Genomic DNA, 27,321 nt, shown 5'->3' with positions numbered 1-27,321 from the left:
GAAGATTTATGTTAAGTCCATGTCTGAATGAGACCTGCTTTCATGAAACAAAAATAACAAAAACCAAAAAGAGCAAAAAACCCTACCAAATATGTTGAAGTCAGAGTTCTGTTTTAGTGTTTAATCCAGTTAGTCACTCACTTGCTACTGAACGGGGTCTTTTGCTGAGACACCTTGGGCTATTCTCTGGGCTAGATTCATCCCCTCTGTATATCCACGATGCTGAATGAAAGCTTTCTGTATATAAGCCCTTGTCTTTACCGTCAGTTCGTCCTCCAAGATCTACGGAGCGAGTTTCTTCTGAGTTACCTGGGATGATGAGACAGAAGAGCATAAAGTATCAGTAAAACCTTACCAGATAGTATGATGATGGCAATTCCAATAATACTAATCTACACAAAAGTAGCCCTGCTGAATTCTTCTTACATATAAAACCTGAAAGTGTGTACACACATCAGATGACAGTTATCCAAATCTGATGGGTTATGGATAAGACTTCTAAGGATCCAATCCAGTGTCTGACATTGCTCAGGACAAAAGGCATTGGTCAGGTTGGATTTCCTCAGTTACTGCAGTTGCTTTCTCCAAATAAGTCTGCTGTCAAGAATGTTCGCAAACTCCCCTTTCCTCTATAGTAATGAGCATCGATGCTTTAATGAACTCACCGGTCATGCTCATAGTCACATGATCACTCAGGCTCCACCCCCTGCCTTTAGTGGTTAACCTCTGTACCCATTTTAACAATGCTCTGCTTATGTACCTGGAATAGGTGGGCCACCAACTTGCTGTGTAGGGAAATAAACAGTCCTACAAACTGGAGGCTGAGTTGTCACTTGACCACTAGGTTGCCAGAAGATTTTAGCACAAGAACGCCCTGGTAGTGGGTAAGTATGACTACTAACTCAGAGTTAATCACTGGGAAGGGGGACTAGTTCTGCAGTGAACAAATGATAGCCTGGCGTTACGTACACATGAACATTGTATTGTGTTTACATGTTTTATTTATTTGTTAAAAAAACTATATACGGTACTGTATGTTAATAATATTACAAATAAGATTGAATCTGCTGCTCCTAGTATATTATTATTGTCCGTTGAAGTTGTTAACATCAGATTATTTTACTATTCTCTTTTTTTAAAACATCATCCTGATTACATTGTCTCTAACATGACTTTGAAGGACTTTGGAGGTGGTCAGACTCAGTGCTCACATAATAGGTTAATCCACGCTGTCTGTGCATGTGGGTCACTAGGTAAGCAGAAAAGATCAGACAGCATTGTATTATTAGTCTGCAGCCTGGTCTTAGGTGGTCTTATGCAAAAGTAAATTCTAATTAAATCTTGAAGGCTAATAATAATTGTGAAGCTTTCACATGAGCTGGCCAAAAAGAGAGCTGCAGTTATCCATAGCAGCAAGTCAGGTTTCTGAATTAAACATTAGGTAATGAGAACAGTGAGAGGTAACTGCTGATTTATTGCTGCGAGTTACCAGGGCTTATATATCAAGGTAAGTGCAAGGAAAATTTACAGCAAAAGTGGAGCTGTTTCTGGAAGTAGCCAGTCGAAATCCTTGTTTTGGTCACATCAGAAAATTTACATGAATTAGCAATGCAATAAATATATCAAAATTATCTAGTTTGCTGGATTCTGCTATTTTTACTGGACATAAGGATATCCCACATCCCATCACCACTTGGGCGAAGTAGTCCCCGGTCAGGAAGGAGGTACTAGACCAGGCTTTCTCAACCAGGTTCCTTGAGTACTCTGCAGGGGCTCCTTGGCATTTTCCCCCATCGTGGTGGTGGAGGGAAGTATGACAGTGCACATCATAATAGGGAGTATTGTAAAAAGAACAACATTAATAAAAGCACTAGAAAAAAACCCCACTGTAATAGGGGGTAGTAAAATAAACAGCCACACCTACTTTTAAAGATCATGCCTGCGGCAAAAAAAAAAGCCGGGGTTCCTTGAGATCTAAAAATGATTTGCAGGGTTCCTTCAGAGTAAAAAGGTTGAGAATGACTGTACTAGGCAGTCTTTCCCCATCAGCATAGGTCATCTGACGCTCTTTCTTTTACCAATGACAGATTAACTCTTTGTGGCCATCATTATAGGTAAGCAAAATTATGAAATGATAAACATCTTCTCAACTGCAGTGCTGGCCACAAAGTTAACAATTGCCTCAGAATTTATTAAATTTATATTTTCATTCTAAATACACTAAAAATGAAGCAAGACATTTTAATAATTACGATTATAAACTATTACAGAAAATTTGGGTGCTGGAGGCGCCTACTATAAAACAGCAGCTACAAATAGTGGGTAGCAGCTGCTGTTTCTATCAGGCCCAACATCGGGCCTTACATGGGCGCATTTACCAAACTTCCCTGGCTACAAATGGGCGGTGGAAAAAACAGAGGCGGTGGATGGCAACGAGCGTAAGATTGCGACTGCCTTTATAGGCACTCATTCAGACCAGTAGTACACTGAAGTTCGGATACATTGTAGTCGACTCCGACCTTCTCAATTATCAGGCTGCTGCTGTGGGGGTTGAGTGGTTGTATATCCAATCACTGGTAACAGTAGTGCACCGGATTTTGGCTACATTGTAGCTGAACTCTGGGCTTTGGGGGATGGTTAGTGTTAGGCATAGATAAGGGTTCATGTGAGTATGAGTACTGTATATACTCGCGCATAAGCCTAATTTTTCAGCACAAAAAATATGCTGAAAAGTTACCCCCCTGGCTTACATGCGAGCATAATAAGTAATCCTGCTCTTGCCAGCTGGATCCCTGCTGAGTCTGTGCTCACCATCTCATGGAACATGGTGTCCAGGGTGTGCTGCTCAAGACTACCTGTGCCCCCTGGCTTGTGGAGCAGAGCGTGCAAGCAAGATGTCAGCGGTGCAATGATTGGGGATTCTTCCTGTGTGGCAATCACTGTGTCTCATATCTATGATGCCATCTAGTGGCGTTTAAGACACAGCTGTATCATCCTTGGGGCACACCTGGCTATGGGGAGAGGGGCTGACTTGCACTGGGGGCACATATGACTACTGTGGAGAGGTTTATAATGGGGATGGGGCTTATACACAATTCAATCACTTTTTCCTGGTTTCTGAGGGAAAAGTGGGTACCTCGGCTTATACACAGGTTGGCTTATCTGCAAGTATATACGGGTAACTAAAATTTTGGTATAATTACCGTCACATTATGACTCATCAGGCACTGCTGATGATTCATAACCTGATGAAATGCGTGGTGCAGAGCTAGGAGGCACACGGGCGTTAGTGTTTTTAATTGAATCTGGCAGGATTTAAAAATACTAATGCAAATAAAATAAGAAAAATACCATTATTATCTAAAAAAATCATAATGCTCAAATATCAACGTTTGTGTGAAATAAGGCTTCTGCAGCAAAAAGTTATGCCTTAAAATTTTGATTACATCTGGCTTAAGAAAATACATTTACACTTTGTGGGAGGAGCTGCTGTTGCTTGGATTGTATCATCCTGTTGTTCAGACTGAAAGGGAACAGGCACAGACTGAATCTCTCTATGAAGAGATTTCAGCCTGAAGCAGTGACAGGTCTGTGGCGCAGGAAGTGTTCGTGTCTAAGTTCCTTACCAGGTATTTTTAATGCAATAAATTCTATTTTAAATCATCTAATCAATAAGTTTCTACACAAACAAACTTTTACGGCAAGGGGGACAATTGCCCCTGGGCCCCAGAGTCCATAGGGAGCCTACCAGGCATCTCCCATTTAAAAATTCAATTAGTTTGGCTGGACTGCCGGTTACTGCGGCATGTTTGTGATGGCACTATTGTGCGGTTGGTGGGGAAAGCTGTAAAAACAGCACTGAGATTTTGGCGCGGCAGTGCCACCATAGGTCGTAATGGGAATTATGGCTATAGTGGCATTCAGACGCCACTATAGTGGCGCTTATCAAGACGGAGCCCAAATTACTTTAAAAACTGCTTAATTCGGCTTTCCCCACTATCCATGGCGACCTGGTGGGGGAATATTAATTAACGCCACAGAACTTTTTCAGTAGCAGGGTGAGCCGTTTTTCAGCTGTATCCTACGCCTATGTCTCCCAGTGGCTTAATTATAGGTAAGTGTTGGTGGAGGATAGGCAGCAGCGCAGGCAGGGAAAGAAGGCAGAGCCTCCCCGAGTGTTCCCCCCCTCGCCACCCATATGAGTGTGCAATGGAAGGAGACAGCACAACTCACCTGTCAGCATCACCGGGAAATTCAGCAAGTCTTCTTCCTTTCGCCCAGTTCAGCAGAGGACATGCTGTGACTGTGCGACACGGAGAAGACTTGCTGTTTCTGCGGCGCTGACAGGTGAGTTGTAGCCTTGCTTTCACTCCACACTGCTCTGAATATGTCCTGGGGGGGGGGGGGGGCGGGGTACATCTGGCTATCTCTACTGGGGGGCTGGGGACTACCTTAAAGCGGAATATAACCCTGCATTTCAACTTTGCTCTAAAATATTATTTACAGCATATTATATGCAAAAAGCATTTTTTTTTACTAGACCAGCATTGGAAGGGTTAAACACAGACGTTTCAAGTTCCGTGGAGAGATATGCAGAAGTTCAGATTGTTAAATTCTATGTATCTATTGATAAACAGTTACACACTCTTTGGCAGTCCTCCAAGCTCCTTCTCAGTCAGAGAGATGAGTCATTCAACACTTAGATACATTTCTGTAAACAAAATGTATCTCTTTTCAGCTTCGGATGCGTCTGCAGAAATCTAAAGGAATTTTAAAGCCCTGTGTAACCCTTCCAATGCTGGTCTAGTAAAAAAAAAATGCTGGTTGCATATAATATACTGTAAATAATGTTTTAGAGCAAAGTTGAAATGCAGGGTTATATTCCGCTTTAAATGAGGGGACATCTCTGGCTATCTATACTAGGGGGAGACTACCTCCTAAGACTGGGGAGCATAGCTGACCATATACACTTTGGGGGGTGGTGGCTGTGAGTAGCACAAGTCAGAGAGAGATGGGGGGGGGGGGGGGACGCTAAAGTTACTTTTGCCCTGTGGCTCCATTTCAGCTAGAACCAGCACTGGAGTAAAGCTTCATTGACTCACCTGACTCTTCAGTGATATTGCTGGTGATTGAGCTGCCACCAGCAGAATTGCAATTCTTGGTTTCTTTAAACTGCTTTCTTTTCTTGGCCCAGCGGTCTGAACCTTCTTCTTGGGGACTTTCACAGCCTCGCGATTCCTTTAGTATCGAATCTTTAGGCAGCTTTAGGTGTTTGCTGAATGTATCTGATTTTGAATCTGGTAAAGCAAGGAAAAAAAAGTATGAACCTGCTGTCTTGCTTCCTGGTACTTTGCCCATGCAGTGTTAAATTGCTATGATGGTGATCAGTATGAAAGAAAAGTAGGTTAATAACCTATTAGGCTTGCAAGATCTCGTAATATGAGACTCATTCATTATGCATCAGGTCTTAAGGGAGGCTTTAGGATATTCTATGGTATACTGATGGAAAATGTATGCAGGGCTGTATAAAGCTGTACCATTGTAAGGATAGGAATATACGAGTCTAAGGATAGGAGAAAGGAATGAAAGGAATGCATATTTACTTCAATTCTCCAAACATACCACAGGCTTCCTACAATTAACTATAATAATAACGCTAGATAAGCAGCCTTTGTGACTGCAACTGGTCCCAAATCTGTGGGGAGTCTCAACTACTAACCTTTCCTCCCTCCAAAACAGGTCCATCTTCCAGATCAGGTGTTCTTGTGGTTATACTTGTTATAAGTGTAGAGATTATTAATGACTTGTTTTATGACTGTTGCAAGATGGGCCCCCAGGTCGTGAGGGTCATAAAGGGGAGGCAAGGGAAGGGGTGTGAACATTGGGGGTTTTGCTGTGGGGGGATTTTTAATCACACCCCAGAATACTGGTTCTTCTTCCAATCAGAGATCTTTGAATCCCCAGACTATGGGCCTAATTCACTAAGACCAGTTCGGACTTCTTAGCGTCACAATTACTCCCTATCCAGGGATGGCTTAGTGGAGATAGATCGGACTCCAGTATGGCGACAGAAGCGGACATAGCAGGTTCATATGAGGCCTTATGCGCTGCAATATACAGATATAACATTCCAAATAAGAATATAGGCACAACCTTAATTTTTAACACCATCAGGATATATAAGAGAACTAGAAAACTGCTTGGTGAACCAGTAAAGTATGTATCTCTTAGTTCCCCTCTCTGGGGCAATGAAAACCTACCTGAATTATCCACCATCCCAGATATTGCCTTTTGGTATAAATACGACATTAAATACCTCTCGCAATTATATGCAGAGGGTGCATTTAAAAGCTTCTTAACTCTCAGATCCGAATTTGGTCTCCCGAAACAGGCTCTATTTCGATATTTCCAACTACAACATGCCCTGAAAATGCAACTTGGTCTAGTAAATGTAACACTATCCCCATCAGAATTAGAGAAACAACTTTTGAACAAAGACAGATCCAAGCAGATTTCTACCTTGTATAGTTTCCTGATAACAAATAATACCACCTGTAAACCATATGCTACTAGAGAAAAATGGCTAATAGCTGATCCTACGATAACAACAGAACACTGGGAGGAACATATGGATTTTTATACTAAAACAGTTATTGCTTCCCAGGACAAACTAATAAATACCAAATGGTTCCACCAAGCATATCTCTCCCCATTGAGACTTTCTAAAATGCAACCTATGTCGAGTAATGGATGCTTTAAATGTAAACTGAGTAATGCAGATTTCATACATTGTGTATGGTCCTGTCCAGTGGTCAATCAATACTGGAAGTCAGTACTGCACTTCATGAGGGACTCATTAAATCTACCAATTACTTTGGACCTAAAATTATGCCTACTGGGGATCATAGGAGATATTCCATGTAATAAACATCAATTGTCCTTAATCCGCATACTCCTATACTACGCTAGGAAATTAATAATACTTAATTGGAAACTTTCTGTGCCACCTTCCCTATCCAACTGGAAAAAGTTGATTAATGATGCTTTACCACTATACAAACTCACATATCAATCACGTAACCAGTTTCAAAAATTTGACAAAGTATGGAATAGATGGGTAAAAGCAACAGACTCCATTATCCCGAATCTTAACATCACGGCCACTGTACAGGACCTTATACAAGCTTAATTATGGTGATACTTATGCTGGAAACGCATCAAACACTGATTCTATAATCAATATACCTCTGACTTATGTAAATCTTTCCTCAGACATATCTCTTCAATAACTATTGAATGTATCTAGATAGTTTTGTCACTGCTCTGATTGATGTCACGGTAATTATAATGCATCTAATGTAACCCAGCTGAATTACTAAACCTTCTGAAATGACATGATTTGTTACTTGTTTAAAAATTTAATAAAAATTCTCTTTAAAAAAAAAAAAGACCAGTTCGGTAAAAATTTCATGTGAGGTAAAATTACCTCACACAGAAAAACAATTTTTTTTCATATTAACCAAGATTTCAAACATGCTGTAGCAGTTCAGTAAGACCTGTTCAAAACAAATAGAAGCTGTGGAGTAGATCTGGCTGCAAGCTGTATTCTGTTAAAGAGAACCTGAACTGAAAATAAAAAGTCAACTCAACCATACACGGGTCATAACCATACCTATCTACTCCTCAATCTCTTTCTCCTCTCCTGCATCATGTTTGTCCACTGTGATCAATGGAATTCTCTGTCCTCCATTTTAAAAATGGCCTTTACCCCATAACAGCTTCCTGGTCAGTACATTGTTAAACTGTATTATCACCCACTTGAGCCATAGGGAAACATGGACATTACCTTGCACAGTTGTAACTGACAGCTGCTGATATATAACCGACAGCAACTGGTATATTTCAGTTCTGACAAAATCTTGTCAGAACTGGAAGGGATCACTGTAAGAAGAAAATGGTGGGCTTCTGAGAGGAACTGACGGTGAGGGAAATATGTAATATTCATTTGCAGGTACATCATTTGTTTATTTTAAATAATGTTACTCGCTTCAGGTTCCCTTTAAGGTAATGTTATACCACTTCAGTGCAATGACAGCAAAATAATAGTAAGATGCATCCTTGGCAGCCCTTTAGGCCAGTCTCACACTGTAAACTGGTGGCAGCGAACCGCCAGAAAGAGGCCTTTAGGGAATAATGTGTTACTATGCGGTAGTCCCCATCTGGCATTGGGCCAAGCAGGAAGTGACGCATGCTTGTGGTCACTTCCTGCTTCAGGGTTTTTCGGAAGTGCATTGTAAAAATACGCTTCTGCGCATGAGCGCCGCCACGGTAATTTTTTACAAATCCCTGCGTCACCATAGACTAATATGACTTCCGGGCCGACGCAGATTACGGCAGCTCGCCGCCGAAGATGCGCAGTAACAGGGCCGTGCAGAGGATTCTCAAGGGGGGGTGCTCAAATTTGAAAAAGGGGCCCTAATTGATAAAGCGTGCTAAATTGTGTATGTAATACCCCTTCTCCAGAAAGCACTAGGCAGTCTTAACCCCCCCCCCCCCCCACCCCACCACCACCACCACCACACACACACACACACACACACACACACACCTTTATAGAAGTATCAGGCAGACTTTGTGTCTTCTTCCAACCAACTTCTTTGGTGCCACCACCCTCAAATCAGCAGTCATAGGTGCGCACTATTAGAGTGGGCACAGTGGAGCCTGATGTAGGCATGGATTCACCTTTCATTACTGGGACCTCTGTCCCTCTAGATCAGCACCCAAGCTTCTTTTCAGGCAAAGAAGCAGTGGTTGCCAATATGCAGTGGATGCTAAGCATTAGTAGATGCAAAACTGCAGTAAGTGAAAAGGTGCAGTGGGTGGTAAGACGTAAAGGTCCAGTTTGTGCTAAGTTGCAGTGGGTGCCGATGTGCCAAAGTACAGTCCGTGTCAAGCTGCTGTGGGTACCAAGGTCCAGTTTGTATTGGGTGTTTATTTGCAGTGGATGCTATGCAGTATTGGGTGCTGAATGAGTAGCAGAAGGCGATAAACAATAGTGGGTGCCATGTGAGTGCTAATTGGTACAGGGAGCCATGTGAGTGTTGGACATGAGTGAGCAGGGAGTGCCATGTGTGGTCTGGATGTGTGCCATGGGAGAGAACTGAGTCTCATATGGGTTCAGACAAAGGGTGGTTACTGGTTGCTATTTGAGTGCTGGCCATGAATGGGTACTAGGTGCATATAATGGCTTTGGAACTTTGTGCTGTTTGAGTACTATGGGTGTTGATTATGGGGGTTATAGGGTGTCATGTGGGTCTTAGGTGCAAATACTTAGTGCCAAGTGGGTACTGGAAGCGAGTACATGGTAACATCTGGGTAATGGGTGCTGGTTAGTGGGGTATTTGTTGTCATGTGAGTGCTAAATGCAGAAGCTGGGTGCCATGTGGGTTCTGGGTGCTGGCACAGGGTGTCATGTGCATTCTGGCTGTATGGGTTGGTGTCAAGCATCATGTAGGTGTTGATTGCAGGTACTCAGTCCCTTGTGAGTTCTGGGTGCAAGTACTAGATGTCATATGTGAGTGTTTGGTGTTTGTGCTGGGCACCAAGTGGAGGCTTAGTGCAACTGGAACTACTGCAGATGAAACATGTGGGTGTTGGGTGCAGGTACATTGGTGCGAATACTTGGTGCATTGCCTGCACTAGGTGCTAGCTATGGGTGGGCATTGTGTGTCATGTGGATTTTGAGTGCAGGTACTTTGGGTGCTAGTACTGGTTTATGTGAGTTCAGATAATGTGCAAGTACTGTGCCAAGTGGGTGTGAGTACTGGGTGCCAGCTATAGGGTGAATGATGCAAGTACTAAGTGCCATATGGAGGTCGGATATAAGTATTGGGTGAAAGTTGCTTGGTGCAAGTACTGGGTGCTTGCTATAGTGGGGGTTACTGGTTGAGTGTAATGTGGGTGCTGAATATTGATGGGATTGCGGTGGGTGCAGGGAGTGGGAGGTCACTGTGGGCATTGCTATGAATCGCATAGCTGCTGCTAGGGGAGGTAGAGGTCATTGTGGTTGCTGGGGGAGGTAGAGGTCAGTGTGGTTGCTGGGGGAGGTAGAGGTCAGTGTGGGTGCTGGTGGAAGGGTAGGTCACTGTGGGTTCTGTGGAAGGAAGAAGTCAGTATGAGTGCTGGAGGAAGGGGAGGTCACTGTGTGTGCTGGGAGAGGTCATTGTAGTTATTGGAGGAGGGGGTAGTTGTGGATGCTGGGTGTTGGGAGAGATCAGTGTGGGCGCTGCTTTTGGGATGGGAGGTCCCTGTAAGTGCTGCAGGGGACAGGTGGGTAGCCACTGGGGGAGGGAAAGTTCACTGTGGGTGCTGGGGGAAGGATAGGTCAGTGTGGGTGCTGGGGTAGGCAGGATCACTGCTAGATTTGGGGAAGGAGAGGTGATTGTGGGTGGTAGGTGAAGGGGGAGGTCACTGTGGGAGGGAGAGGTCACTGTGGGTGCTGGTGGAGGGAGAGGTCACTGTGGGAGGGAGAGGTCACTGTGGGTGCTGGTGGAGGGAGAGGTCACTGTGGGTGCTGGTGGAGGGAGAGGTCACTGTGGGTGCTAGGTGGAGGGAGAGGTCACTGTGGGTGCTGGGGAAGGAGATGTCACTGTGGGTGCTAGGTGGAGGGAGAGGTCACTGTGGGAGGGAGAGGTCACTGTGGGTGCTGGTGGAGGGAGATGCCACTGTGGGTGCTAGGTGCAGGGAGAGGTCACTGTGGGTGCTAGGTGGAGGGAGAGGTCACTGTGGGTGCTAGGTGGAGGGAGAGGTCACTGTGGGTGCTAGGTGGAGGGAGAGGTCACTGTGGGTGCTAGGTGGAGGGAGAGGTCACTGTGGGTGCTGGGGAAGGAGATGTCAATGTGGGTGCTAGGTGGATGGAGAGGTCACTGTGGGAGGGAGAGGTCACTGTGGGAGGGAGAGGTCACTGTGGGTGCTGGTGGAGGGAGAGTTCACTGTGGGTGCTAGGTGGAGGGAGAGGTCACTGTGGGTGCTAGGTGGAGGGAGAGGTCACTGTGGGTGCTGGGGAGGGAGAAGTCACTGTGGGTGCTAGGTGGATGGAGAGGTCCCTGTGGGTGAGGGAGAAGTCACTATGGGTGCTTGGGGAGGTAGAAGTCAGTATGGGTCCTAGGTGGGGGGTGAGGTCAGTATGCCACACTAGGATTCCTATCCAGGCCTCTTCACCTGAAAGTGCCCCAGGCGGAGCTTCTCACGGGTGGGCGGGGCTTACTGCGGTAGGGGGCGGGGCTTATTTTGCGCGGTCAGAGGGGCCTTTTTTGCTGATTTTAAAAAGGGGGGGGGGGTGCCTGGGCACCCAGAGCACCCCCCTCTGCACGTGCCTGCGCAGTAACATAGTTCTGGTCCTCCGTCGGGGATGTGATGAAAACGTCACTTTTGTTGTGTTGCGCCGTAACGTGACAGTATGGAAGTCTCCATAGACTTTCATTGCCCGGCGGTAGAGTGCAGTAAAAATACTGCACCGCCCCGGTGTGAAAGGACTATCAGACTGGAATGTCTTCTTCTAGTCCCTCTGAATCTGTCTATCAGTCTTTCTTAACATTTTTTTAATAGCCTGAATTTAACTTTCAATAAACATAAGATATACCATGCTTGGATGATTTTACCAGTTGCTCCACGCCCGGCATTTGGAACAGGAATCTAAAGGTTAACAACTGCAGGGGTGCAGGGGAAACTTCTTTGGTGTCGGCTCTCTTCTGGAGTAGAGAAACGTGTCCCTCCTGACACAATATATCAGCACCAATAGAGGGAGTAGCAGCACGGGGTGGCTCCTCCTATTGGCTGTCTCCTTTGCCTGTAACATTTTACTGAATGCTGAGTGTTGGATAGACAGCTGTAGCTTGGAGATAAATACCTCACTCCTTGGTTTTACCTGTGCTCTAATCTTTGCAAATTGACATTGGCATTTATTGAAGTATTTACCTCACAAGTCGGTTATTTACCTCACTGGTCTGTAATTTCAGCTTGCCATGTGGTAACAGCCTTAGTGAACTCACATTTGAAAAAATGTTATTGAAAGTGTGCTTTCTCATGCCCATTGACCAACTTCAGTGTATTTGGGGAAAATGTGCTTTTGGCATGCATGCCTAGAGGTTTTCACATCTATTCTCATTGTTGTCAAAGTGTGTTTTATCACACCTTTAGACTTAAAAGTGTACAAGAGTTAACTAAAAATAGAAGATTTATACATCCCTTTAGATTGTAAGCTCACAAGGGCAGGGCTCTCTCCCCCTTTTGTGTCTTGGAAATCATTATACATTTTAATCATCATGTTACTTTTATCAGTGTCATTAACGAATTCTATATTTTGTATTCTGTATTTTGTATCATTTTTTGTATCTTGTCACTAATTATGTATATTGTATATTGGTGTGCACCATTGTCTGTATTATTATGTACCCCATGTTTGTTTCTTACTTTGTACAGCGCCATGTAATATGTTGGCACTTTATAAATAAATAATAATAATAATAACATACCTGGGGCTTCCTACAGCCCCTCCGCATTGATCGCTCCCCGCCATTCTTTTATGCCTTCTATTTCACCCTTTATCAGCCCTGAAAGTTTGGCCAGTCGGCGCATGCGCAGTATGGCTGCATGCGCCACCCCATCTCACTCCCACGGCTGGGGGTGTTCTGCACCTGTGCAGTAGTACTGCACATTTGCAGAGCACTCCCGGCCACTAGAGCACGGCAGGGCGTATGCACGTGAAAGAGCAGCGCATGCCCAGTGCGCCCCGACTAGCCAAACTTACGGGGATGATAACGTGATAACGGGACAAGGAGGAGGCGGAAGAGAATGGCGGGGAGCGATCAATGCAGAGGGGGCTGGAGGAAGCCCCAGGCATGTATAAATCTTTATTTTTAGTCACCTCAGGGTCAATTTATGGCTTTCAGCCAAAGTGAACTTTTTCATGCAAACATTTTTTGGTGAAAATTCTGATCAGTGCAAATATGTGTTTTCTCTCCCTCATTTGTTTTTGTAAATATTCTAAGGACCTGTACACACTGCTGCGCTTGCGTTGCGTTTTTAAAAACGCATGCGTTTTTAAAAATGCAAGGTCTTTTGAAAAAGAATGAAAATCGTGATGACTTGTACACACTGGTGCGATGCGTTTTTAAAAAAACGCAAATGCAGTGCCTGCTGCGCTTTTTTAAGCGCAGCGCATGAAAAACGCATGAAAAACGCATGCGTTTGCGTTTTTGCCTGCGTTTTTCAGAAGTCAGTATCCCAGAAGACTCTGCAATCTCCTCATTCCTGTTGAAATGTAAACTAGAAAAAAAACAAAGGATTCTTTAGCCAATCAGCAATTACAAGAAAAACACAAACGCACAAAAAACACAGGCAAAAGCGCATGCGTTTTTAAAACTACAGGCACTTTAACGCATGCGCTTGCGTTTTGCTTGCGTTTTTCAGTGTGTACAGGCCCTAATCTGAGCAAAAATGACAGTGAGATGAAAATGGCCGTATTTGCTCCTCACTAGTTTACAGATAAGACCATTCACAACAGATGTTCACGAAACAGGTACCGTATGTGAAAAGTGTTTGTAAGGAGAGACCAAAAAGGTGATAGACAAGCAGTGACAACCACAGCAGTGCTAGTGCACAATATACAAACTGCTGTTATGGGGGGGGGGGGGGGGGAAGTGTTTGTAAACAATATACCACCAGGGGGTCTCAGGCCTCTTCCAAGGCACAAAATCAACAGTGGATAATAACTGAATCAAGGGTGTAACTACAGGGGGGCCCAGAGCTGCAAGGGGGCCCAGAGCTTCAAGGGGACCCCAACTACTACTTCACTCCTTCTGATAAAGGGGTCACTACTTCATGATGTGACTACACTTGTTATGGGTGTAAATAATTTGATACCCACATGTTTTATGATCCTTTCAAGTGCCAACAGGGTGTGAGGGTTCACCAGAGATAGGCAAGGGAAAGGGTAGTTACACTTCTGAACTGAATTATAGATTTTGGAATAATATGAATTTGATTTTAACATATTTTGGCTACCGTATAGATAAACTTTTCTTATGCAATAATGCCTCGTGATGATCAGGACATAACTGGTGACTTCGTTTCTAGAGGCAGTGGCATTTCTCAGAAACAGATTTTCGCTGGCTAATCACTGTTTTTTCTTTCTGTGGGAAGTACCCTGCCCAGCTTTCCAAGCAAATGATGGGCAATGCAAGTAATTGTTGTGATTATAATCTACAAGGTCATCCAGATCTTTTTATTTGTGTTGGATTCACAAATTTCAGGGGTATATTTAGAGGAGTTCTAGAAATGAAACCGTTCAAAGTCAGGCTTCATTCCAGTGCTCACACACTCACTTCTTTGGGTATCTATTCCTCAACATCCCTCCCCAGGTCTGCTGTCAAATTCCTGAATGACTGAACTGCAGGTTAGAGGTGGTGGAGAGCAAATGAATTAGGAGTGTTTATGGACTCCCATTATTCCCAGATGACACCCCCCCTCTTCCCCACCCTACCCCATCTATGTCAGGGTGTATCTGGCCTCCAGTTTCTGTCATTATTCACAGTTGACCCCCAATATCTGTCAGCAGCCTGCCTGGCCTATAGTCTCATTCAGCATTCAAAGGTAGCAATCCCCAATCTCTGTCAAACACAGACCCAACTTTAGTCACTTGCTTCAAGCAAAACAAAGTTAGAGACACACTACAGAGAACCCTACAAAGACAGGGACTTGCTGCAGGGGAACATACAGGACAGTTGGACACATTTTGAGGCACAATATGAGGAACTAGACATCTGTGACACACTTTAGGAAGCACTGGAAAGCTGGGACACGGTATTAAGGGTACTCAAAGTTTGCAATTACATATGAAGAACACCAGAAATCTGTGACACACTACTGGGAGCACTGGAATTTTGTCATGGTAAATTGTGCATATAGTGTCCTGGTTAAGTTTCAGAGTTTCAAACCTAGGACTCAAGTGTTCCTGCATAGGTTTAACCACTATACCACCTTGTCATGTAACATTATTTTACACCAAAGGCAGGTAGGATGACTAGGCAATTAGGCATCACTGAGCCATTTTATAATTTGTTAGGCCTCAAGCCTGAGGTCTAATGCACTCCCTTCTCAGTAGAACTCAGCAGAAATCTGATTTACATTTAAAGAAATACTTCAGCAAAAAAAAAAGTAAGCAATTAAAATCTGACTGGACTGGTATGTTTTGGACTAGTCCATGTCCTCATGGGGATTCTCAGGTTTTTTTTTTGTTGTCAATAAGCATTTCCTGTATGTCAGTTTAATTGTCAAAATAGTATGATACCAGCCAGCCTCCCTACTCACTTACACACTATTTTGACAGTTATACTTATCAACTGCCATTCATGAAATGCTTTTGAAAACAATGAAAACCCTGAGAATCTACCATGAAGAGATGGACTAGTCCAAAACATGTTGGTTCTGACAGATTTTAAATGCTTACTTTTTTCGCTGGAGTGCTCCTTCAATGTTGCCATATAGTGACCTGATCACTGACCAATCACTAATGTAGTTCTCACTGTGACCTGCAACAGGACATTTACTGCTCCATCTCCCCTTCCTTCTCTGTAGTACAGAACTTTATCAGAGCCCCAACAGTTCACCTATACAGTGATGCGGGTAAAACTATCAACTTAGGTGTTTTTTGTCACTTGGCAGCTGATTTTTTTCAACAAATCCAGGCCCAGTTTGCAGCATCACTTATGATCTCCAATCTGAGAAGACCTTAGTAAGGTAAGTCTAATGTATAGCATTTGGAGTGAATAGCTCCATAATGTGATGCAAGGAGCAATTTCAACCTATTCTCCTTTGTGACTTTGGCCTTACGTGATACATATCATTGGCTCCAGGAAAAACTCCATGGAAAGGCATACCAAGGACGGCATGGTGGTGGAATGGATTGCCCTCTAATCTAGCAGTGCTAGCATCCTCAATACAAAACTGGGTGAGCACACTTGGGATGGTCAATGAGATGCAAAAGATTTCGAGTTGATGCAGTATTATGCAAATTTTGCATGCAAATTTATGCAGGTTGAACATGAACCAATCAAATCCTGCTGAGGTAAAATTTGATTAGTCCATTTTCAAGCTGCATACAGTTGCATACACAATTTGCATAATCCTGCATCACCTCAAAATTATTTGCATCTTATTGTCCATCCCTAGAGCACACTATCTGCATTACGTTTGTATGCTTCCCCCATGTTTGCTTAATTTTCCTTTCACATCATAAAAACATACACTAATTGGTTCCCAAAAATTGATTATGATAGTGACTAGGACTATGACAATGGTACTATGGCATGAATTAAACTGTGAGCTCATTTGAGGAACAGTTAATGACATGACTATATACGCTGCAGAAGATGTTAGTACCATATAAATACACACAATATAATAGTGTGCAGGTTCTTTACCTCTTTTACCAAGCTTTTTAATTGAGGTCTCTGTTTTTTCTAAATATTCATCAGCTTTCTCAGTAGTTTTTAGATAGGTGTCTTCAGAGGCAGACTTTAACAGACATGGAATCTGACGGGCCATTGATTCAAAAGAAGTTCCTGGGATTGCACTGTCAGAACTGTTTCTTGGTGAGGTGTTGTTGCTGTCCTCCAGCTCAGTATATATGCTCTCATTGATTTCCTTTATGCACGTATCCTCTGGCACATTGCTTTGGTTTTCCATTGATAAAAAAGGGTCAAATACCTCAGAAGTCTGTGAAGAAATTTCCTTAGACATCAGTGGAGTCTGGTCTTCAAAGGAACTTTGTATTTTTTCTCCGTCTGGTTCTTCAACATCAGATACAGGTGTCAGTATAGAGTCCCTGTTGATCATGGAAGACTTATAATCTTTTAGAGGCTCTCTTTGAACTCTAGACGATGTGGCATCATTGTCACTTTGAATTAACACTCTCTGGTCCAGGTCCCCTAACACCACAGTTACAACAGATCCTCTTCTTCTTTTGGTTGCGTTTTCTGTGTCTCTGCCATTAGACTGGTTTAATTCTTTTGTCTTTAGATCTGATTGTAGAAGGCATTCTGCAGGAACCCGACTGCTGCTGTTTTTCCCTAGAATAAATTCTCTTGATGTACTTCGGGATGGTGGAGTAACCTGAAATAAAAAGCTTTGGTTCTGCAATTCAGAAATATCCTGTACTTCCGTATGATTGTCACTGTCTAACATGTCCTCATCAAAGCCACTTTCAGTAAATTCAATACGCTCATCTGCATTTTTTATTAGATCCTCCAGATCATCCTCATCCACCTGTGTGGGGTCCAAATCCACTTGTAAAGAATACAAAGAGCACCTATCAGAGCTTGCGCATTTACTTGGAATATCAATTTGGCTACTATCACAATCTCCTTGTATAAAATAGGAGATAGACTTTTTACGTTCCATCAAGATAGGTTTATGTTCTATTTGGTCTTTACTGCTATTAGCATAGTCTTTACATTGTGAGGACCCCTTTGATTCCCTATATTCACCAGTGGGAACATGTGCTTGAATTTCATGGGCTGCTGAGTGGGGCATTCTTGGAACTGAATCTTTCTCAGTGCTAAAAAATGGTTGCCTTACATCACTAAAACGTACAAACGGATCAAAAAACATTTCCGGGAATGTTTTTCGTCTTATCATTTTAGTTCCAAGGGGACAATCACTCTTTCTCCAGTGGCAACAACTGGATTGGTTCAATTTTAGTTCTCTGTTGGAGATAAATGGTACATGGCGAGAACTTGCTTTATTTGGCTGGACATGTTCATTAGAATATTTCTTCCAGTTTCTGAAGCATTGTGAAGGGTGACTTTCCTCTGACTTAACTGTACTTTCTCTTCGGCAAGCTACATTCATGAATCTCTTTGTCCCAGTTTCCAACTCCGAATAGGATGATGACACTGGAGAATATGGTTCTTCTTCAAGAACTAAGGCCTCATCTGCTATGTTCATATTTGGGAACACTCTCTTTTCATCAGCAAACTCCTCTGGAGGTGGAACATCTACACACCATTCGGGACACCTATAAGTTGTACAAAACTCTTTTCTTTCACTTGTACTGTAATCCGATACAGGGTAAGAGCTGCACGATCCTACAGTGGATTGGAAATCAGTGGTTTGTGTAAAACCACTTCCCAATACGTCTTTTTCTTCATTTTTCACATTATCAGATTCTATGTGAACCATTACATTCTGGTGGACAGCTTTATATCTTACTTCAATACCTTCCCCTATTATCTCTAATTTTATTAATGGCTTGTTAGAGTTCTGATCTGTTAGTGAGGAAATAGTGTCATCCTTTCCAAAGTCTGTTGTAAAATCCCATGTGTGATCAGCATGGTATTGGCTGTGTTGATGTTGCCTATCATGGTAGCTCCGACTTTTCTTAAGACATTTTCCATTGGTTATTACCACGTGAGTTCTGATGTTTGGCGCTAAAAGTTTATTAATTTCCAGATTTAAATGCACACCTTCTGATGTTACTTGTGCTGTAAATTCACCAGAATCTGCCTGTTCCTCCAGATTATGGTGAAGGTCATTTCTATCACTCTTTAAAACTGTAGAATTATCTTCCAATATCACTTTAACAAAGTTTTCTGGCTTGTCTGAAAGTGATGGACATGAAGTTGTTTTAGCATCATCTGATTTGTGCTGAAAACCCTGGCCATACCCTCCGCAGTTCTCAGTCTGTGTTTCAGTAGTGTTACATGAATGGGATTTGTCATTCACTTTATCCACTTTGACATTTTTAGAATCCATATCAGTTTTTTTAAAAACTGTTTTTCTTTGGCAACGGCAAACAAAGGACAACTGTTCATCTACAATACATAAAAACAGAACAGAATGTTATTGGAATACAGCCATACTTCCAATTATACTTTGTATGCATTAAAGAATAACACCGTGACAACTCAATGGATAAGGCACTGAATTACATATAAAAAAATTTTTAGCTTATATTTTTAGTAATTTTTTTTTGTCCTAAAATGAAATTGTTGCTAAAAACGTAATATTCCTCCAAATCTCACACTAACCAGCCGTCGGACTCATGCTGCCTAAAAAGTACCTTGAGTCACAGGTCTAAGCTTGTTGTGTATTAACTTTAAAGTCACAGCCATGTAGATAGCCCCTGAACTGTGACAAGTAGACTACCATTTCTTCACAGTGTTCAACAGGATGAATCCAAGGTGGTTCAGCAGGTGGACCCTTCCTGATGTTTAACTGGTGTTTAACAAGGTGCTAAGGTGGCAAGCCTAGATGCAAATGTTAAAGAGGAACTTCAGCCTAAACAAACATACTGTTATTAAGTTACATTAGTTATGTTAATTAAACTAGATAGGTAAGGGAATATAATCTCTTACCCACCCTGTTTTAAAAGAACAGGCAAATGTTTGATTTCATGAGGGCAGCCATCTTTTTGGTTGAAAGGAGGTGACGGAGCATGAGACACAGTTCCAACTGTCCTGTGTGCTGGTCAACCCTCCTAGTTGCTAGGCACCATGAATAACAACATAGGAAATCCCATCATGCTTTGCACAGCAACATGCTGTGAAACTGTTAAAGAAACACCAAGCCTTTTCAGTTCTGCTGAGTAGATTTTTAGTCCGGAGGTTCACTTTAAGGTTTGCATTTGCAATGGGGGACAGTTGTAACACTCACACAGGCTGAAAATCAGATCATCATGTGTTTTATATGTTTCATAAAGGCTCATCAATAACCTAATAATAGTAATATACTGTATTGTTATGTAGGTGTATGTTTATATAAACATATGTGGTAATCTTGTAAATTATAATGCAATATTCATTACTTACAGTCATCACTGTCCGAACCCTTTCTTTTCTTGTTTTTTCTTCTTTTTCTACTCATCCTTAATTATTTTACCTGCATATCAAATAATAATTTCATTACCAGTCCAATTTGATTGATACATACTAAGGCTGTGAAAGGAGTATCAAAATGAAAACGTAAAAAATGATGACCAATTCCACTATCTAAAGTTGTCTTGTGTATGCAGGGTTAGATGACAATACCTTGCGTCTCCTGGGCCTGTTTCAGGATTTAATTTGTGGGATGGCAATAGCTGTGAAGAGGGGAAGTAATCTTTTGGCAATTGAACCACAGCTACAGTGCTGCCCATAATTATTCATACCCCTGGCAAATTTTTGACTTAAAGTTACTTTTATTCAACCAGCAAGTAATTTTTTGATTGGAAATGACATAGGTGTCTCCCAAAATATAAGATGATGTACAAAAGGCATTATTGTGGAAAAAAAACATTTCTCAGCTTTTATTTACATTTAAGCAAAAAGTGTTCAGTCCAAAATTATTCATACCCTCCACAAACTGTCACAGTCTGTGGGAAAATCCAAAGTTCTATACCATTCCAAATAGTCCAGGCTGTTCTAAAGCATCCTTATTACCCTGATGAATTGGGAACAGCTGTTTTAATCAATTCAACAGCTGAAAAACAGCAGCTCTCTGCAGTTGGTTTGTGGACAGTCATGGCTAAGACAAAGGAGCTCAGTGAGGACCTGCGGCTGTGCATTGTGGCTGCTCACAAGTCAGGAAAGGGCTACAAGGCCATTTCTAAATGTTTTCCAGGTCCAGTGGCTACAGTGCAAAGTATTATTAAAAAATACAAGATGTTCTGCATTGTGGAAAATCTCAGAGGACATGTGCTGGCCATGACCGGGGAGACATGCAAAAAGCTGATCTGCAATTATAGGAAGCGTTTGATTGCTGTAATAGCTAATAAAGGCTTTTCTATTGATTATTGAGAAGGGTATGAATATGGGTATGACTGGACACTTTTTGCTCAAATGTAAATAAAAGCTGAGCAATGTTTTTTTCCACAAAAATTCCTCTTGTACATTGTCTTGTTATCTTTTGGAAGACACCTATGTCATTTCCCGTCCAAAAATTACTATGCTGGTTGAATAAAAGTCAAAATTTGCCAGGGGTATGAATGTTCATGCCATAACGGCCGGGATCGCTATAAGCTGGAGGTCCAGCTCGCTGTAAGCTGGAGGTTGCAAATTTTTACGCGAAAATGGCATTCGTGATTGCGTGCGCAAATTCACAATCGATTGGTCAGGTGGCTGGAGCTGGCTGTGAAATGGCTCTTACTGTATATACTGCTGTACCAATTCAGCTAAATGTATAGGGGTGACATCTGCCCATCATCGTATACATCTGTAGTTTGTGAACCATGGATTGAGCATGTGGTTAAGTACCACTTAGTAACCACTGACCCTAAAGTTGTCATTAACAATACTTGGTTGCGTGTGAAGCAACTAAAGGTTCATACACACCTACCAATTATCTGTCCAACTATCTGCCAAACTTGTCTGTTAAAGCCCACTCACACGCTCAACACTGGTCTTTTATGCAGCACAATTGTCAAACAGCTTTTGTTGTGAAACAAGTTGAAACAACAAAAAAAAGTCTTTTGCTATTGTTTAAAAAGCTGATAAGACTGATAAGAGGTCAATCCAACTGTTTGCATTCTTAGATATGTGTTTCTGAACCACTCAGGAACTTTATGACCTCTTGTTAGTTATCAGCGGGAGCTATGCTGCAGTCCAACTACAGAGAAGCTGGATTCTTAAACCTTACAATAAAAAAAGTCAAGGAACACAGACTCAACAGAACACATTATTAGCCTGCAGGTTAACTACACTTCTGTACAGCCTCGGCCCAGTCATGTTGCCCAAGAGATTGGATCCAGATCACTGTCAGTTGACATCCATCTAGTGTATGTTCAGGCCTTTAGTTGAAGATGAATTTAACGGTATGCTTAAAGGCTTATTCAGACTAGATGCTGATTGCACAGTCTGGCCACCAAGCAACTATAGATCCTTGGTACTCCCACACCTATCTGAAATCCTCACTTAGCTGAACCCATACCCCAATTCTCATATGTGTGACTACAATTGTTTGTATTTCATTGTCTAGTATATGTCCTTTGACTGATGCCATATGTACCACAAACAATGCCGGGTGCGATACCTGTGATACTCAGAAAATAAAGTCGTTTCTGAACACGTCCAAAACAACACACATGACCGCAGTTGCACAGCTACTAATTTAATAACCTCTCCCATGTAGTGACAGGACTCCGGTGATGGTTGCAAATATATACCACTTAGTAGCATTCATTTTGTTTTTTTTAAATCCAGGCCTGTCTAGTTGGATTATGTACGAGGTAGGTTCTTTAGCATATGAGTTAGGTTCTTCAGCATTATTTTACAATGTTCTCCAGCACTTGAAAATGAACTGCATAAACTTATAATAGCTGGTAGTGTAATTTTATATATTGATTATATACAACAAAGCAGAAATATTAAAGTGTACTTGAAGTGGCATGTGGTATGATGAGAATAACATAGGTACATATGTACTATCTTACTATCACTAGTAAGAAATTCTCTGAAGTCATTTTCTGTTTTAGTACAGCAAGAGTTAAAAAAAAAAAGAGTTATCTATGCAAAAGAGCTTCTGACAGCTTGTCAAAATCAGTTTGGTTTCCTGAACAGTAAATAGAAGTCAAAAGAGACGAGAAAAAGTGAGATAAGGATTCTAATAAAGTTTTACTGCAGGAAATTTCAAAGGGTCATTAGCTCTGTGTCCTTTTCCGCTAAACAAAGCAGTGTGTAGATTCTAAACAGAAGCAGTGGCAGTCTGATGCAATCTTAAAAATGAAGCCATTAAACTGAACATAAAAATACGAGATTCCTCATTTCTATGTTACTATTTTTTTTATTTACCATCAGTACTACATATACAAATAATTTTCTCATAAGTTTATTTTCACTTCAGGTTCACTTTAACCATGTCAGTCCTCAGTGTTTTTTCACCTTATGCATCCGAGCAATTTTCACCTTCCATTCATTCGCCAATAACTTTATCACTACTTATCACAATGAATTGATCTATATCTTATTTTTTCCGCCACCAATTAGGCTTTTTTTGGGTGGTACATTTTGCTAAGAATTATTTTTTCTAAATGCATTTTAACATGAAAATTACCAAAAAATGTTAAAAAATCATTATTTCATAGATTTCGGCCATTATAGCTTTAAAATAATACATGCTACCATAATTAAAACCTGCACATTTTATTTGCCCATTTGTGCCGATTATTACACCATTTAAATTATGTCCCTATCACAATGTATAGCGCCAATATTTTATTTAGAAATAAAGATGCATTTTTTCAGTTTTGCGTCCATCACTATTTACAAGCTTATAATTTAAACATTTTTAGTAATATAATCTCTTGACATGCATATTAAAAGGGTTTAGACCCTTAGGTAACTATGTTTTTTTGGGTGCGGGGGGTAAACAATTAATTTTGAATGTAATTTATTGTGTTTTATGTGAAAAAAAATTTATGTACATGTAGTTTTACTATTTGGCCACAAGATGGCCACAGTCATTTTTTTGGAATTCCATCCTGTAAGTTAGAGCAGGAAGTATAAGTAGGACTTGTTTTTTGGGGGTTTTTTTTGCTCAGAAAGATGCAGCTTATTATAAGAAGCTGTCGGTCTTCCTACCGGGGACTTAGATCAATGAATGGGAACTATGTTCCCATTCATTGATATCCGGGCTAACGGGGGGCAACACGGGAGCGAGCGCGTGATCGCGTGGGAGCACACAGCAGCGCAAAAAAGGCCAAAATTCGATTAACTTTTCTCTTGAGATTTCACAGGAGATAAATTTTCATCTTACCTATAAAATAACTTTTCAGCACCTGGCAATAGAAAAAGCACTAAAAAGTAGGCAATAGAGTAATATCAAACATATTTTGAGTATTTTCTTGTTTGCTGAAGGCTGAAAAGGTATTTTATTGGTACGATGTGAAAATATATCCTGGCCCATATGCAATTCACTTTTTCACCTGAGTTGATAGGTGATATTTTCACAGCTTGTAAATAAAATGCATTTTACATCACCAACAAGCAAGAACATAATCAAAATGCTTTTGATAGTAGTTGTTCAACTACTTTTTGGTACTTTTTCAATTGCAAAATGATGAAAAGTTATTCTAAATACAAGATGAAAAATTATCTCCTAGGAGAAAACTCAGGTGAAAAAGTGAATTGCATATGGCCCAATGTGTCCATATGCAATTCACTTTTACAACTGAGTTATCTCCTAGGAGATAATTTTTATCTTCTCTTTAAACCAAATGTTCTGCTTTTTACAATTGAAAAAGTACCCAAACGTTGATGAAAAAGTGTTATCAAATTTATTTTGAGTATTTTCTTGCTTGCTGGTGGCCTAAAAGGCATTTTATGACAAGGTGTAAAAAAATACCACCTAGGAGAAAACTTAGGAAAAAAAGTGAATTGAATAGAGGCCCATATCTGTTTTGTGAAAGGTAACGTCACATTTTTTTTCTTTTTTAATGAATGCAAAAAATAAAAAAAAAATATTCTGAACTATTAGACATTCCCTTTCTCAAGGGGATACAAATTAGACCATTCTAGTTAATATGCTGCCACATTGGGCCCGATTCAATTCACTTTTCTCCTAGGTGATATTTACACATTATAAATAAAATGCCTTTTAAGCCACCAACAAGCAAGAAAATACTAAGTCTAATTTTGACAGTACTTTTTCATTTGCAGAGTGCAAAAGTTAATTTATATAGAAGATGAAAAATTTTCTCCCAGGAGAAAACAATTTTAACAGTTTGATTGTAAACTCCTCCACTGCAGACAAATATACTAATGTAATATGAAAGCTTCTAACAATTTTGTACAAATATGTGACTACTTAAAGATAGATTTAAAATAAAAAAAAGCTGAATATTACGCAAAGTAAGTGTCTCAAAGAAGTTAATGTTATAACTTTATCTACAAAGTTCAATTAATATGAAATGGTTTAAAGCTGTTACTCCAGTGATCAGCCATTTCAGATAATTTAGGCAAAACACATTAACATTTGTACAAAGTGTAGCACACATATTTTTCATAAATGAAATACAGTATACATAAGCCATACACAAAATGAGGAATTATAATGTACTCAAATAAGTTATAAATATTTAGTCCCAGCAATAAAAACATGCAAAAACTGCAAACTCACCAAGGCCATATGCTACTCCCCAAAAGAGTTTTCTGAAGAATACATTTGTTAGAAACTCAAAAGAGAAAGCCAGTGCATGTCCCCTGTCCAGCCTTGTCCTCCTTCTATGCTATTCCTGTCCTGTAAGCTCAGAATCTGATTACCAACATTAATCTGAAGGAGAACAAAGATGGTCTCCTTCCTTTAATCAGCCTAGTGATATCACACTTCCTCTGCATGCTTGCTTCAAGGAAATCTACAATCGTTTTAATGTTTTTAGCTCTATTGGTGGGAGTGTTCAGTATTATGCCAATAATCTTTTCTTGATTGTTAATGTAAAAATGCTTGTTGTCCTACGTAGTTTGAAATTAATATACAGTATAATGCAAATAATACAATGTAGTTTTATCTTTTAGGTCAATCTATTGCAATCCAAAGATATTTCCGCATCATGAATCATTCAGGTGAGATTCTTAATGCTTTTAATCAACTAATTCACATATATAAAAGTTTGTCCACAAATGGCATGTCTATATACTATTGTCATGTCATATTAGAGGGCATTAGTAGTGATTTCTCCAATATTGCAAGCAGCCATCTGAGAGGAGCCTACAGACATTAAACTAGTGTCATATTATAAATCAATAATAAGATTACTAAAGGTGCCCCTACACCTGTCAATCTGCCACCAGATCGGCCTTCAGATGGATCCCTTTCTGATCGAATCTGATCAGAGAGGGATTTATTGCCTGTTCACACTCTGCAGACAGATTTCCAATAGATTTCAACATGAAATCTATTACCAGCTTGTAGTGAATATACAAGAGATCGGGTAAAACGCTCCTTCACTTATTGATCAGAGAGAGGGATTTTATTTGCATTCTCTGTAGTCCGGTACAACACAACCACCCACTCCATATTACCAACATCTAGATTTGGGCACAGATAAGTGGTAAAGAAAGAGGTCATTGGGTAAGAGGAATCCTCTCCTGCAAGCCCCCCCCCCCCCCCCATCTTAGTGAGGAAAGACATACAGGCCCATATGCAACTATCTTTTACTCCTGAATTATCTCCTAAGCAGTATGATTACTTCCAGATTTTAGGGTCTTTTCTAAACATTTCAGATCCTAAAATCAGGAAACAATCATGCTGCCAGGAAGCAAGCAGCAGCCCCTGCTCTCACTCACCTCCCTGGGCTCCAGCACGGCAATTTTACCTTGATCCACCAGGTGGCGCTTTATCACGTTGGTGAGATCAAAGACAGTGATCTCACCAGAGTGACTCAGAGCCTCTGAGGACAGGAAATAGAAGGGCTACTGATGTCTGGATCACCCGGGAGGTATGTAAAAGCTCCCGGCTGCCTCCATTCACTTCCATTAAGCCTCCAGCAGCTAGCCCGAGCTAAGCTCGGGATTACCACCAGGGAGATTAAAATAGCTTTCAAGTATTTTATAATTGAAAAAAAATTGGTAAAAAAAGTACTATCAAAATTATTTTCAGTATTTTCTTGCTTGCTGGTGCTTTAAAAAGCATTTTATGACAAGGTGGGAAAATATTACCTAGGTGAAAACTCAGAAGAAAAAGTGAATTGCATACGGGCCACAGTGGCAGAATAGTGTGACCATAAACTCCAGGTCTATCACAGTCAATGTAGCACCAGCGAATGCATTTCAGTGATCCATTCTCAAGCTGTAAAAACCAGGGCTATGGCGTTGGAGTCGAGGATTTGGAGCAATTTTAGGTACCTGGTGGTTTCATAAACTGAGGACTCGGATTTGGCGTCAGATGATTCTTGTACCGACTCCACAGTCCTGGTAAAAACTCAACTCAAAATTATTAGCATCTCATTGACCATTCCTAATAAGGATATAGCAAGAAGTTTTGCTTTTACTGATGACTAACATGGTACAATACTCTACTGCTACAGAAAAAATGACATGCTCTCTAGTTCATAATTAAAATTATAACTGAAAAATGAATGTTGAAAGCCCGCAGGTCAGCACAGATATCACATGCTGAATGACAGCTAAAATGCATGCAGTACTTAGTTTAAGTAGACAGTGGAGTCCTTGCCAATCACTTGAGCCCTTGAACAGTTGTGCACGTACTGCCTAGGTGGCGTGACCAGGGAAACATCACTTGTAGATGCTCGTACACTGAGGCACATGCTTTCATACGTAACCAAGATAATCT

General features: G+C 41.1%; 1 protein-coding gene across 4 annotated transcripts in view; it reads right to left on the bottom strand.

Annotated features, from left to right (window-relative positions):
* The window catches only part of LOC137526270 (uncharacterized), a 76,690-nt gene extending 51,429 nt beyond the window's left edge, over window positions 1-25,261 (bottom strand). For 3 of the 4 annotated variants that reach the window (XM_068247451.1, XM_068247452.1, XM_068247454.1), the window contains exons 1-5: window positions 25,150-25,261; window positions 19,869-19,938; window positions 16,482-18,872; window positions 5,103-5,297; window positions 142-309 (exon numbers count right to left, since the gene is read on the bottom strand). In XM_068247451.1, coding sequence (XP_068103552.1) covers window positions 142-309; window positions 5,103-5,297; window positions 16,482-18,872; window positions 19,869-19,923 — 2,809 coding nt within the window. In that variant the 5' untranslated portion in view covers window positions 19,924-19,938; window positions 25,150-25,261. The remainder of the gene's footprint in view (window positions 1-141; window positions 310-5,102; window positions 5,298-16,481; window positions 18,873-19,868; window positions 19,939-25,149) is intronic. The other variant, XM_068247453.1, reaches the window with a different exon arrangement.
* Window positions 25,262-27,321: the final 2,060 nt, after the last annotated feature.

This window comes from Hyperolius riggenbachi, chromosome 1, assembly GCF_040937935.1.
Source record: "Hyperolius riggenbachi isolate aHypRig1 chromosome 1, aHypRig1.pri, whole genome shotgun sequence".
Lineage (NCBI taxonomy): Eukaryota > Metazoa > Chordata > Amphibia > Anura > Hyperoliidae > Hyperolius > Hyperolius riggenbachi.
The sequence above is the reverse complement of the archived record's forward strand: the minus strand, read 5'-3'. Positions and strand labels throughout refer to the sequence as shown.